At 53.2% G+C, this 13,755-nt stretch overlaps 1 protein-coding gene across 1 annotated transcript; it reads right to left on the minus strand.

The window, feature by feature from the left end:
- Positions 1-9,507: 9,507 nt before the first annotated feature.
- On the minus strand, positions 9,508-13,581 carry GPR84 (G protein-coupled receptor 84). The gene is made up of 2 exons (XM_029073880.2): positions 13,440-13,581; positions 9,508-11,269 (listed from the first exon to the last, which is right to left on the minus strand). Exon 2 carries the CDS (start codon positions 11,243-11,245, stop codon positions 10,118-10,120), a length of 1,128 nt encoding a protein of 375 aa, XP_028929713.1. The 5' UTR covers positions 11,246-11,269; positions 13,440-13,581; the 3' UTR covers positions 9,508-10,117.
- Between the last annotated feature and the right edge of the window lie 174 nt (positions 13,582-13,755).

Consider the following 13,755-nt stretch of genomic DNA (forward strand, 5'->3'; position numbering starts at 1 on the left):
CCGCGGTGGCCGATGGTTTTAAAAGTCTGGGTGCGAGGAGCTAGTCGGGGAGGGCTTCCTGGAGAAGGCGGGGTTGCAGGAGGCTGTAGATATGTGGAGGGCTGGAGCCTGCTGGATTTGGGAAGGAGGGAGGCCCGGCCCCACAGCTGCCCTCCAGATGTGGACGTTTCTCCCCCTCCCTCCTCCGCCGGGGTAGAGTTAGTCCCCTCGGGGTCGATAAAGGGCTGGAGAAGGAACCCGACCCCTGCCTCCCTCCAGCCGCCCCCTCACCCCACGATCTCCTGTCTCTCCCTCCCTTCTCTCCCTGGCGGGTCCCCCAGGAGAGGACAGAGGGCGGGGAGGGCAGGCTAGTATTTTAGACACTGCGTTGCGCAGTTACATCAGTGACAAGCGGGCAGGGGGCAAGGGCTTAGCTCATCCTCCTGGGAAGGGGAGGCTCCCTCCTTCGACTCAGGCCACCACCGGCCAAACTCTCCTCCGGGGCCCCCACTTCTGTTGTGTTCTGTCTATCCGTGACCCCACTTGCCCTGTCTGCTGACCCCAGAGAACCCCAACTTCCCCATACCCCCCTTCTCCCTCCCTCCATTCCCCAGTCTCCTGGCGAGGCTGTTCCGCACCCCGACCCCGGCCTCCTCCCGCCCCAGCCCCCTCCAGGACCCGGCAGGAAACCCCCTCCCATCGTGGGGTCTAGGCCAGGGAACAGAAAGAGGTTGGCAGACAAAGGAGAGACAGAGGCCCGAGGAGAAGGAGTCGGGACTGAGAGTGAATCTGGCGGCCCAAATGACACAGCGGGGGGACATATCTACCAACTGTTCTAGTGTATTCTCTCAAAACGCTTAGTACACTGTTCTGCACAAAGTACACACAATAAATACGGCTGATTGATTGACTGATTGCAGGCAATCTCGCCCCAAGAGGGGAAGGGGATCTCACTCCCAACCCCGTCCTCTCCAGCGAATCCTCCTCCAGGAATGCTTCCAACAACCCCTCCCCCAGTCTTCAGCACGGTGACCCCCGACCCCTGGTCCGGCCAGGGGCCCTCGGAGAGCGCGGGAGAGACTCAGGATTTATGGCTGAGGGTGGGGAAGTGGGGCTGGGGGCTTAGGGCCCTGAGGGCTGGGACCCCTGGCGTCCTACGGGAGGGGAATTGGGCTTGTTCCTTTTGGCGGTGGGAGGGGCATTTGTTAAACGCTTACTCTATGCCAGCCACTGTACTAAACCCTGGTGAAGATTAGCCTGAGGGCAGTGACGACCGACTGCCCCGGAGGCAGAATCAGAAGCAGCAGCAGTAAGAGGGATGAAGATTAGACAGTAGAAAGGATTTCCCGACTGGGGGGAAGGTTAAGAGGAGGAAGGGGCAAAGACTGCGATTTCCCGGGAAATCCTGAGGGCCTCATGTGGGGGAAAAGGAGGGGAGCCAGGGGTCTCATCCGGAGGCCGGGGGATGACTGGCGTGACCCTCGCCCTTTGTCCCCGGATCGCGCTGGGAGGAGAGTTACCGTAACTCCCGTCGTTGGCTCGGTGCCTTCGGTGCCAGCGGGGGCCGGGGGCGGCTGTTTCCCAGAAGGTTGAGAAGCAGCGTGGTTTAGTGGAAAGGGCACGGGCTTGGGAGTCAGAGGCCGTGGGTTCTAATCCCGGCTCCGCCACTTGTCCGGTGTGCGACCCTGGGCCAGCCACTTCACGGCTCCGTGCCTCAGTTCTCTCATCTGGCAAGCAGGGATGAAGACTGTGAGCCCCACGTGAGACAACCTGATTACCTTCTTTGTACCCCAGCGTTTAGAACAGTGCCTGGCACATAGGAAGCGCTTAACAAATACCCTAATTATTCCTGCCCTTCGCCCATGGGCGCGACTCGCCTGGGGGCGAGTGGGTAATGGTTCCAGGCCCCCAAGGGGCAGGAAAGGAGATGGGGCGACCACCCTGACCCCCAGCCTCCCCCACCCCCGGGAGGCAGGGCACTTTGGGCCTTCGAAGTCCATTCCAAGCGTTTAGTACAGTGCTGTGCACATAGTAAGCGCTCAATAAATACTATTGAATGAACGAATGAAATCCGGTGTCCCTTCCAGGCCCAACACCGCCTGCTGGGGGAGGGAACTGAGGCTTCTCGGCTGACCTCCGTCCTTCCAGCAGTCTAACTTCCATCCGGCCTGCTGCGGGGGCTCCGGGCGGCGACGGGGAGAGAACAAAGGACCCGGGGTGGGGGGAGGGGCGGAGGCGAGCCCCCTCCCCTCCCCCCCATCCCGCCCCAGAAGCTAGATTTAACGGGTAAGGCGGCTGGGGGAGGGGAAGACGGATCGGAAAATGACTTTTAAAGAGACGGCTACTTAGGCACCTCCGGCCATTAGCATCAATCTCCGGCTCCCGGCTCGCCCGCCTTCTTACATCACTCCTTCCCCCCGGCTCCCTGACCCCGAAATCGACTCTTAAAGGGCCAGCCCTCGGCCCTCTCTCCCCCTCGATTCTCCGGGGGTCCCCCAGAGGGAAGGCCCGGGGTCCCAGGCGTCCCAGCTCCTCCCAGGGGGTCCTCCCTTTGAGACGGGGGAAAAGCTGACCCTCCCCTCCAGAACCAACGACCCTCCTCCTTCCTCCCCCTCCCGGAGGAGTGGGGGTTGGTCTGGGGTTTGGGGTTTTTTTTCAATTATCCGGGGGGGAGAGAGCACCGTCTTGGGAGTCAGAGGGCGTGGGTTCTAATCCCGACTCCGCCACTTGTCGGCTGGTTACCGATTTGTACATTCCAAGCGCTTAGTACAGTGCTCTGCACATAGTAAGCGCTCAATAAATACTATTGAATGAATGAATGAACTTGGGGCAAGTCACAACATCACTGGGCCTCAGTGACCTCATCTGGAAAATGGGGATGAAGACCGTGAGCCCCACGCGGGACAACCTAGTGACCTCGTATCCACCCCAGCTCTTGGAACAGTGCTGGGCACGTCGTAAGGGCTTAACAAACGCCATCATTATTATTATTTCAAGCTTTTCCCTCTGTCTCTCTCCAACCCCCGAAGAGGGTGTCGGGGAAAGTCCAGGCTGGTCATCCTGCCGCCCCCTCCCCCCGCGAGGCCTGGAGGGCGGCCCTCCGGGGGTGGGGGAGAGGGTGGTTGCTGGGAACCCTCCCTCCAGTCTAACCTTCCTCCCTCCAGCTGCAGGACCGCCTCTGCTTCCTTCCGGAAGCGGAGCCACCATTATCATTATTCTTCTTCTTCGCGTTCTAGCTGTCTCCCCCCACCCCCATAGCCTCCCAGGGGTGGGAGCAGGCCAGGGGTTCTGGGTCGGGGGTCGCAGGGCCCTCCCTCTCCTCAATTTCTCGGAAAGAGGGGGGAAGGAGGGGGGGGTCTCCCCAGGCTACGGGATTCTGCATTTGATGGGGCTGGAGATGGGGGGAGGGGGGAGCAGGGCTCAGCTACAGCCCCCTCCCCTCAAGCCCCCTCCCCTCAAGCCCCCTCCCCTCTTCCAGCCCAGAGACCCAGGAGATGGAGGCAGAAAGAAAGAAAGAAAGAGGGGCAGAGGCCCGGAGGGAGGAGGAGGCTGGAAAGGAGGAGGGGGAAGGGAAGGGTAAGGGGAGGGGGCTGGCTTAGCTCCCTTCTCTTTTTCTCCCCCCTCCCGCCATCCTCGGGACTGTAAATCAAGGCGTCGACGGCCCAACCAATCGCAAGGAAGCTCGTAAATCGACCTGTCGGGAACAGCCAATGGGATGCGGCGTTAAATCAGCTCCTGTCAGCGGTCAGCCAATGGAGGGCTTCGGCCCTGCCGTAAATCTGCCCGCGGGAGACGGAGACGCGGGGACCCAGGGAGAGAAAGGAAAAAAAAAAAAAGACCAAAAAAAAGAAAAAAGAAAACACATTCACACACACTCTCTCCCTCTCTTTTTTCTCCTTTTCTCCTTCTCTATCTTTCATTCAACCATATTTATTGAGCGCTTACTCTATGCAGAGCACTGTACTAAGCGCTTGGAATGTACACAGACCATCCCCGCCCAACGACAGGCTCAGTCTAAAAGGGGGAGACAGCAAAACAAAAGGAGTGGACAGTCATCAGTGCCATCAGAATAGATAAACAGAATCGTAGATATATAATAATAATGATGATGCTATTTGTTAAGCGCTTTACTATGTGCTGTTCTAAGCGCTCGGGGGCGGATACAAGGTCATCAGGTTGTCCCACGTGGGGCTCACGGTCTTCATCCCCATTTGACAGATGAGGTAACTGAGGCACAGAGAAGTCAAGTGACTTACCCGAAGCCACACAGCTGACAAGCGGCAGGGCTGGGATTAGAACCCATGAGCTCTGACTCCCAAGCCTGGGCTCTTTCCACTGAGCCACGCTGCTTCTCTTTGCATATCATTAATAAAATAGAGTAATAAATCTCTACCTTCTCTTACCTGTCTCTCACCCTCCTCCCCTCTGCGTTTACATAGACATTTTCACATACACTGTGAGACACAAGCACACACCTCCCCTCCACAAACATAAACACACATCATACACAGCCATAGCGAGGCAACCATACAGAGACAGTGGCCCAGTCACCCGTAGATCCACACGGATAATCAATCAATGAGCCAATTGAATTTACTAAGCATTTTTTTAAATGGTATTTAAGGGCTTGCCATGTGCCGGGCACTGTTCTGAGCGCTGGGGTGTATACAAGCAAATTGGGTTGGACACAGTCCTTATCCCACATGGGACCCACAGTCTTAATCCCCATTTTACAGATGAGGGAACTGAGGCACAGAGAAGCGAAGTGACTTGCCCAAGGTCACACAGAAGACAAGAGGAGGAATGGGAAATAGAACCCAGGTCCTCTGACTTCCGGGCCCATGCTCTTTCCACTAGGCCATTCTGTTCCTCACTTACTGTGTGCAGGGCACTGTACTGAGCGCTTTGGCGAGGACAATATAACAGAGTAGTCACTCGTCCCTGCCACAAGGAACAGATTGTTAAATGGTGAGGCACTTGAGGGACAGGTCCGTGTCTAATTCCCACCTGTGCACTCTTTCCCAGCGTTTAGTAGAGTGCTCTGCACACTGTAAGGGCTTAATAAATACCGCTATTACAAGGAGTTTACAGTCTAGGGGGGAGACAGGCATTGATACACATTAATGTGGAAATGGCAGTGTATAAGGACATGGACATAAATGCTGTGGGGATAAGGGTGGGGTGATTATCATGTGCTTGAAGGGAACGGATCCAATTGCATTCAATACCTTGATTTTATATAGTGCTTTTATTCCCAATTACTTATCTCATTTTTCTTCTCCCAATATCCGTGGAAAGGAGGTATAATTATCCCTCTTTTACCGATGAGGAAACAAAGATCCAGAGAGATTAAAGGTCTTGCTCACCGTCACACAGAAACCTGCATTTTCAGACCCTTAGACCCATGGACTTTCCACTAGGAAATTGTGTTTTTTCTCCTTCTTCCCTTCTCCTTTTCCCCCCTTCCCATTCCCTCTCCTTCTTCTTCCCTCCCTTCCCTACTTCCTCTCCTGCCCCTACACACCCACCCATCTACTCTCACATTCACTCACAAGGTCACACATCACACACATGCTCTCTCCCAGACACACATGCACATCCTCAGATACTTGTGCTCACCAATAACACAAGAATAATTCCAGGCACGTGGAAGTAAACAGCCGCACAACCGTAAATACTTTTCCTCCCCACACAGTCACACCAACAGACACTGTATCTCATGCACACATAAACCAATCCATACAATACACATACTCAAGTTACTTCATTCAGTCATATTTATTGAGCGCTTACTGTGTGCAGAGCACTGTACTAATCACTTGGAGCGTACAATTCGGTAACAAATAGACAATCCCTATCCAACAACAGGCTCTAGAAGCGGGGGAGACAGATAACAAAACAAAGCAAGTCACCCTAACAGACACTGTCTCACACACACATAGACCAATTCACACCCCCTACACACTCAAGTCGCACCAACAGGCACTCTTGTCTCTTGTATGCACACACACAAACCAATTCATACAATCCACACACACTACCCACACTCAAGTCACACCAAAACGCACCGTCTCACACACGCATCAATTCATTCAGTTGTATTTATTGAGTGCTTACTTAGTGCAGAACAGTGTACTAAGCCCTTGGGAGAGTACAATACACAACAATAAAAAGACACATTCCCTGCTCATAACAATCAATTCATATAATCCACCCCCTCCCCCCCCCCCATGCTAGTTACACCAACAGACATTCTGCCTCACAAACCAATCCATACATTACACCACACCCTCACACTCACTCCAGTCACACCAAAGACATGGTCTCACCCACACCAAGCCATACAATCCACCCCCTCACACACATAGTCTCGACGTAAGCTCGTTGTGGGTAGGGAATATGTCATTTATTGTTATATTGTACTCTCCCAAGCATTTAGTACAGTGCTGTGCATACCGTAGTGCTCAGTAAATATGATCGAATGAACATACACTTGTGCTTCCCTCCGTTCCTCTGCGTCTCTTTCCATCTCTGCTTCTTCTGTTTCTCCATCTCTACCTCTCAGTCTGCCTCCATCCCTCTCAATCTGTCTCGACTTCTATGTCTCTTGGGATCTCCCTCCATCTTTTACTCTGGTTCTGAGTCTCTGTCTTCACTTCTCTGTGTTTCCACAAATCCATCCCCTGGTTTGTCTCGGTTTTTGTGTCTCTCTCTTTTTCTCTTTGTGGCTCTTTTCATCTCTGATTCTAATTCTGGGTCTCTCTGCCTCTATTTCTATCCATCTCTGTATCTCATCTGTCTCTGTGCCTAGTTCTGTGTCTCTCTGTGTCTTATTCTATCTCTATTGAGTTAATAATAGTGTGAATTAAGTGAAGTTGGATTTGCACCCTTTATTCACCCCTTCCCCAGCCCCGCAGCACTTATGTACATATTTGTAATTTATTTATTTATATTAATGTCTCTCTCCCCCTCTAGACTGTAAGCTCTTTGTGGACAGAGAACCTACCAACTCTGTTATATTGTAATCCCCCAAGCACTTAATGCAATACTTAGAACAGTGCTTAATACAATAATAACTCAATAAAAACAATTAATTGATTAATTGATTGATTGATTACTCCAGGCCAAGCATTGCATCAAGCTCTGGGGCAGATCCTGGATAATCAGATTGGATCTACCCCTGTCCCACATGGAGTCATACTCTAAGAGGGAGCTGATCCCTACTTTATGGATGAGGAAATTGAGGCCCGGAGAGGCCAAGCGACTTGATCAAGGTCACAGAGCAGCTCAGGGGCAAAGCTGGGGTTGGAACCCAAATCTAGTGGTCTAATGGAAAGAACATGAGCCTGGGAGTCAGAGGACCTGGTTTTTAATCCCAGCTCCACCACCTATCTGCTGAAGTCACTTAACCTCTCTGTGCCCCAGGTTCCTCATTTGTAAAATGTCGATTAGGATTGTGAGCCCCATGTGGCAGAGACTGTGTCCAATCTGGTTATTTTACATCTACTCTAACATTCAGTACAGTGCATGGTGCGTAGTAAGCACTTAACAAATACCATGAAAACAGAAAAAAAAGTGACGAGCGTGAGCTGGGTTGTAGTGGTAGAAGAGTGAAGATAAGTAGTGGGGGGAGAAAGCTAATCAAGTGCTTTGAGAGTGGAAGTGCAAGAGTTTCTGCTTGCTGAGGAGAGGAATGAGCAAGGATTGGAGGATTTTGAGTAGCTAATAATAATAATTATCGTAATTATTAAGTGTTTACTATGTGCCAAACACTGTTCTAAGCACTGGGGTAGATACAGGGTAATCAAGTTGTTCCATGTGGGGCTCACAGTTTTAATCCCCATTTTACAGATGAGGTGACTGAGGCACAGAGAGGTTAAGTGGCTTGGCTACGGTCACCCAGCAGACAAGCGGCAGTGTGGGGATTAGAACCCACGTCCTTGGACTCCCAAGCCCGTGCTCTTTCCACTGAGCCGCACTGCTTTGTATGTTGATTGATATTTTAGAAAGATGGTCTGGGCAACAGAGTGAAGTAAGAACTGGAAAGGGGAGACTTTTTCCCTCTCTGTGCCATCCCCCACCCTATCTCTTGCCCTGTCTCTGGTTCCCCACTTGTCTCTGGCCCTTTCTGTCTCTGATTTTCACACATCATGGTGCCTCCCTCCAAGTCTCACTCCGTCTCTGGTACTGTACCTTTGTCTCTATTCTTTCCATCTCTCAGATTTTCCTGCATCTCTGCGGCTCACTCTCTCTCTCTGTCTCTTAGCCTGCTTCCTTTCCTTGTCTCATCCATTTTCCTGCCGCTCTCTATGACTCTGTTCAATTCACTCATTCAATCGTATTTATTGAGCGCTTACTATGTGCAGAGCACTGTACTAAGCGCTTGGAATGTACAAATCGGTAACAGATAGAGACAGTCCCTGCCCTTTCTGGGTCTACGTCCTAGGATCCCCGACCATTGTCCCCGACGGTCATCCCAACCCGTGGGGGAGGCCCGGATTCCGGGGTCCCTTGGGCTCAGCCCCGTGTTATTTTGTTAATGAGATGTCCATCCCCTTGATTCTATTTATCGTGATTAAGTTGTCTTGTGTTATTTTGTTAATGAGGTGCCCATCCCCTTGATTCTATTTATCATGATTAAGTTGTCTTGTTTTTGTCCGTCTGTCTCCCCCGATTAGACTGTGAGCCCTTCGATGGGCAGGGATGGTCTCTATCTGTTGCCGAATTGTACATTCCAAGCGCTTAGTACAGTGCTCTGCACATAGTAAGTCCTCAATAAATGCTATTGAATGAATGAATGTTAAGGATGGGGGTGCAAGGTGGGGGGGGGGGCGGAAAAACGGTCCAAATTGGAGAAAACTGTAGGGAAGTGGCGCCATCTGGTGACCATCTGTGTGCATGACCTCGTCGCAGCTCCCTGCGCTCTTAGGGGAGGGGGCGAGTAATAATAATAATGATGATGATAATAATAATAATAATAATAATAATGGTATTTGTTGAGCGCTTACTATGTTCCAGGCACTGTAATAAGCGCTGGGGTGGAGACAAGCAAATCAGGTTGGACTCAGTCCTTATAATAATAATTATGTTGGTATTTGTTAAGCGCTTACTATGTGCCGAGCACTGTTCCAGGCGCTGGGGTAGATACAGGGTCATCAGTTTGTCCCACGTGAGGCTCACAGTCTTCATCCCCATCTTACAGATGAGGGAACTGAGGCACCGAGAAGTTAAGTGCCCAAAGTCACACAGCTGACAGGTGGTGGATCCGGGATTAGAACCCAAGACCTCTGACTCCTAAGCCCGTGATTTTTGCACTGAGTCACACTGCTTCTCTAAGCACTGGGGGGATGCAAGGTAAGCAGGTTGTCTCACATGGGGCTCACAGTCTCAATCCCCATTTGACAGATGAGGGAACTGAGGTCCAGAGAAGTGAAATGACTTGCCAAAGGCCACACAGCAGATAAGTGGCAGAGTCGGGATTAGAACCCATGACCTCCCCCTTCACCCCCACCCTCAGACTAGGGGGTCTTTTAGGGGGGATAATTCTTCCCGAGGCCACATCCCCACCCCCACCCAGCCTCTCTACAGCCTTCCCCTTCCTATTTCACAAGCCAGGGATGGTGACAGAGGAAGAGGGAAAGGGGGTGGGGGGGCCATGGACGGGAGGCATTGGAGGCCGACGGGAAGGGTGGCGGTCTTGGGGGTCCCGGAGGTCACCTAGTTACAATTTTTGGTGCAGCGAAAATCTCTGTCCACTGCTGCTATTTTTTTTTCCAACCCTGTCCTCGGATCCGCCTCGCACCCTGCTCCGCTCCATCCCCGCGAAGGATCTCTCGGGGAGAAGTAGCTGAGGGTCAGTGATTTATTACCAATAATAAATACTGTCACCCCCAGCCCCCAATTAATGATTAGGGAATGTATTAAATGCCTACTCTGTGCCAAACCCCAGTGTTGAGCTCCTCGGCTGCAGGACACAGTTTGAGAGGGAGGGAGAGTGGGGAATTTCTCCTCTCCATGAGGCCCAGCGAGGCGGCTTGGGTTGCCCAGGCCGCCCTGCGGGTCAGCGTGAGTCCTGGGAGCTGGAAGGAACGGCATCGGGTGGCCTCCGCGGGCTTGGATGCCGGGGTTCCTGCGGGTCTCAACGCAGCCTGACGAAGCTGTGGCGACCCCGGAGCAGCACGGCACCATAGGCCTGGCGGAACTGGCGGTTCATGGCTGCGTAGAGCACCGGGTTGATGCAACTGTTGAGCCAGGTCAGATTGGCGGAGATCATATGCAAGACCCGTGGCGCCCGGCCCCGCATGTCGATGATGTTGAGCAGCAGGAAGGGGATGTAGCTGAGCACGAAGAAGAGAAAGACAACGAAGCACATGCGGGTCACCTTCCCGGTCTCCGAAGGGCCCTCGGTGGTCGTGTGCGCCGTCGCGCGGGGAGGTGCCCCCCGCCAGGGCTCGGGCCCCACGGCCTTCCCTGGCTCCCCGTCCCCCGAGGCCCGTTCCCCGTCCTGCGTCTGCCCGGTGGACTGCTCCGACGATGGTTCCCCAGAGGCCAGGCCACTGTCCAGCTCCCGGTAGTGGCCGGGGGGAGCATTCTCTGGCTGGGTCGGGGGCCCGCGCCGGGACAGTCTGTAGCGCCGGAGGGCCCGGGCGGCCCCGCGGACTCGCTGGTAGATGAGGCAGTAGAAGACGCCAATGCAGCTGAGGCCTACCACGAAGTAGAAGCCCATGAGGATGGTGGTGTAGGGGCGGCCGCGCTGGCGGTCGAAGCTGCAGGTGCAGACGGCGGGGACCAGCACAAACACGCGCCAGAGCGGGGCAAAGCTGGCCAGCCCGGCCACCCACGTGCTCGCCACGGCCAGCGCCACCCCGCGACGCGAGAAGATGCGGCCGAAGAGCGCCGGCCGGGCCACCAGGAGGAAGCGGCCCAGCGCGATCAGGCACAGGGTGAGGATGGAGACGGAGTTGGAGGCGAAGAGCAGGAGGCCGAAGGTCCGGCAGAAGGTGCCCCCGGTCCGCCAGCGCAGGTGGAGGTAGGTGTCCACCGAGAAGGGCTGCAGCACGGTGCAGTAGAGCAGGTCGGCCAGGGTCAGGTTGGCGATGAGCGCGTTGAAGCGGGTGCGCAGCTTGGGCTCGGCCCAGAAGGCCAGCAGGGTCAGCGCGTTGCCCACCGTGCCCGCCACCGCCACCACCACCCCCCAGCTCACCGCCACGTAGCGGTAGCCCAGCACGGAGGGGTGGGCGCAGGAGAAACTGGAGTCGTTGAACATGGTAGGTGGGAGACCGGGGAGTGGCTGCGGAGAGAATTGGGGGATCAGGGGTCGGGGTAGTGGGAGCCCCGATATGGCCAACCTCACTAAACCTTCAGTTCCTTTAGTCCACCAATTGACCTACCTCAGCAGTTAGAACAGCGTTTAACACATAATAATATTGGCATTTGTTAATAATAATGTTAGTATTTGTTAAGTGCTAACTATGTGCAGAGCACTGTTCTAAGCACTAGGGTAGATACAGGGTCATCAGGTTGTCCCACGTGAGGCTCACAGTCTTAATCTCCATTTTACAGGTACCTGAGGCACAGAGAAGTTAAGGGACTTGCCCACAGTCACACAGCCGACAAGTGGCAGAGTCGGGATTCAAACCCTCGACCTCTGACTCCCAAGCCCAGGCTCTTTCCACTGAGCCACGCTGCTTCTCTTTGTTAAGCGCTTACTATGTGCCAGGCACTGTTCTACGTGTTGGGGTGGATTCGAACAAATCCAGGTGGACACAGTCCCTGTCCCACATGGGGCCCACAGTCTTAATCCCCATTTTACAGATGAGGTAACTGAGGCACAGAGAAGTGAAGTGACTTGCCCAAAATCACATAGCCAAGTGGCGGATCAGGGATTCGAACCCATGTCCACTGATTTCCAAGCCCCAAATGCCAACATTATTATTATTATTATTCTCTTGCCACTAGGCCATGCTTTAGTAAGCGTTCCCCCTCTAGAATGTAAACTCATTGTGGGCAGGGAATGGGTCTGTTTATTATTATACTGTACTCTCCCAAGGGCTTAGTATAATGCTTTGCACATGGAAAGCGCTCAATAAATATGATTGACTGGCTGATTGAGTGACCAACCGATACTATAAAAAAAAATTGATCACTGGGTTTTATTCCTTTACCATTTCTGTACCATAGTCTTTAAAGCTCTCAATCACCTTGCCCCCTCCTACCTTACAATCAATGGTATCTATTGAGGGTTCTCTATGTGCAGAGCGCTGTACTAAGTGCTTCAGAGAGTATGATACAGTAGAATTAGTAGCACCCATTCATTTAATAATATTTATTGAGTGCTTACTGTGTGCAGAGTACTGTCCTAAGCGCTTGGAAAGTACAATTCAGCAATAAAGAGGGACAATCCCTACCCACACTGGGCTTAGAGTCTAGAAGCAGGGAGACAGACATCAAAACAAGTAAACAGACATCAGTAAAAATAAATGGAATTATTGATATATTCACATCAAATGTTCTCTGCCCATAACAGGTTTACCTCTCGGATTTCTTGCCAGAGCCCAGCCAGCACACTTTGCTCCTGTAGCTCCATCTCATCTATTACACTGCCGACCCCTCGGCCACATCCTGCTTCAGGCCTGGAACTCCCTCCCCTTTCATATCTGACAGACCTTGACTCTCCCCACCTGCAAAGTCCTATTAAAAGCACAAGTCCTTGCAAAAGCATAAGAGCAGCAGCATGGCCTAGTGGCAAGAGCATGGGCTTGGGAGGCAGAGGTCATGGGTTCTAATTCAGGCTCCGTCACTTGTCTGCTGTGTGATTTTGGGCAAGTCACTTCACTTCTCTGTGCCTCAGTGATTTCATCTGTAAAATGGGGATTAAGACTGTGAGCCCCACATGGGACAAGATGATTACCTTGTATCTACCCCCCAGTGCTTAGAACAGTGCTTGGCACATAGTAAGCGCTTAATAAATACCATAATAATAATTATTATTATTAAATTACAGGAAAGGATCTTGTCCTTTCGACTGTAAGCTCGTTGTCGGCAGAGGACGTGTCTAGAGCTCTGTTGTGTTGTGCTCTCTCGAGCGCTTAGGACAGTGCTCTGCACCCAGTAAGTGCTCAATAAACACCCAGGGATGATGATGTCCACCACTCTACTATGGCCTCTGTGGTTCTGAGTACAGTGCTGTGCCCACGGAAGGTGCTTGAACCGTGCTCTTGGTTAATTGATTAATTGTTAATCTCTCCCCTAGGGACGTCTCCATTTCCCACACCCTCTCTTTGGACTGGAACCAGGACATTGAGAAAGATTGGGAGCCGGCCCCTTCCCCCAGCCCCTACCCCCAGGCCCGTCTGGAGGTTCCGGACCCTCTAGCCGCCCTGCTCCCCTTCCAGCCCCGGCGCATGGGACCCAGGCACCCCCAAACCCCCAGCTCCCCCCGCTCCAGATCCCCAACTCACCCAGCTCCTGGATGTCTGACTGCCCTCTGGGTCCAGTTCCCAATGTCCGTGCCTGCTTTTATAACTGGGAGAGTATTGGAGAAAGCACTGAATTACCCAAGGCCCCCCATTTCCTTCCCTATCCCTACCACCACCTCCGGCCACCCTAGACATTATTTCGACATCTCCCTCTCCTGCCTGGCGCCCCGGGCCTGGGTCTCTCCAGCCCAGCGACGCCGGCCAGGTCGGGGGAGAGGGAGGGGACAGTTGGGTGTGTGAATGACCCATCAAGATTTTGGGTGGAGGGTAACCGGGACCCCTCCCTGGGAGAGGAGGT

This window comes from Ornithorhynchus anatinus, chromosome 10, assembly GCF_004115215.2.
Source record: "Ornithorhynchus anatinus isolate Pmale09 chromosome 10, mOrnAna1.pri.v4, whole genome shotgun sequence".
Taxonomy (NCBI): Eukaryota; Metazoa; Chordata; class Mammalia; order Monotremata; family Ornithorhynchidae; genus Ornithorhynchus; species Ornithorhynchus anatinus.

Bases quoted from the DNA above. Each gene is read 5' to 3' on its own strand.
- GPR84 (XM_029073880.2), bottom strand. From the start codon at position 11,245: ATGTTCAACGACTCCAGTTTCTCCTGCGCCCACCCCTCCGTGCTGGGC.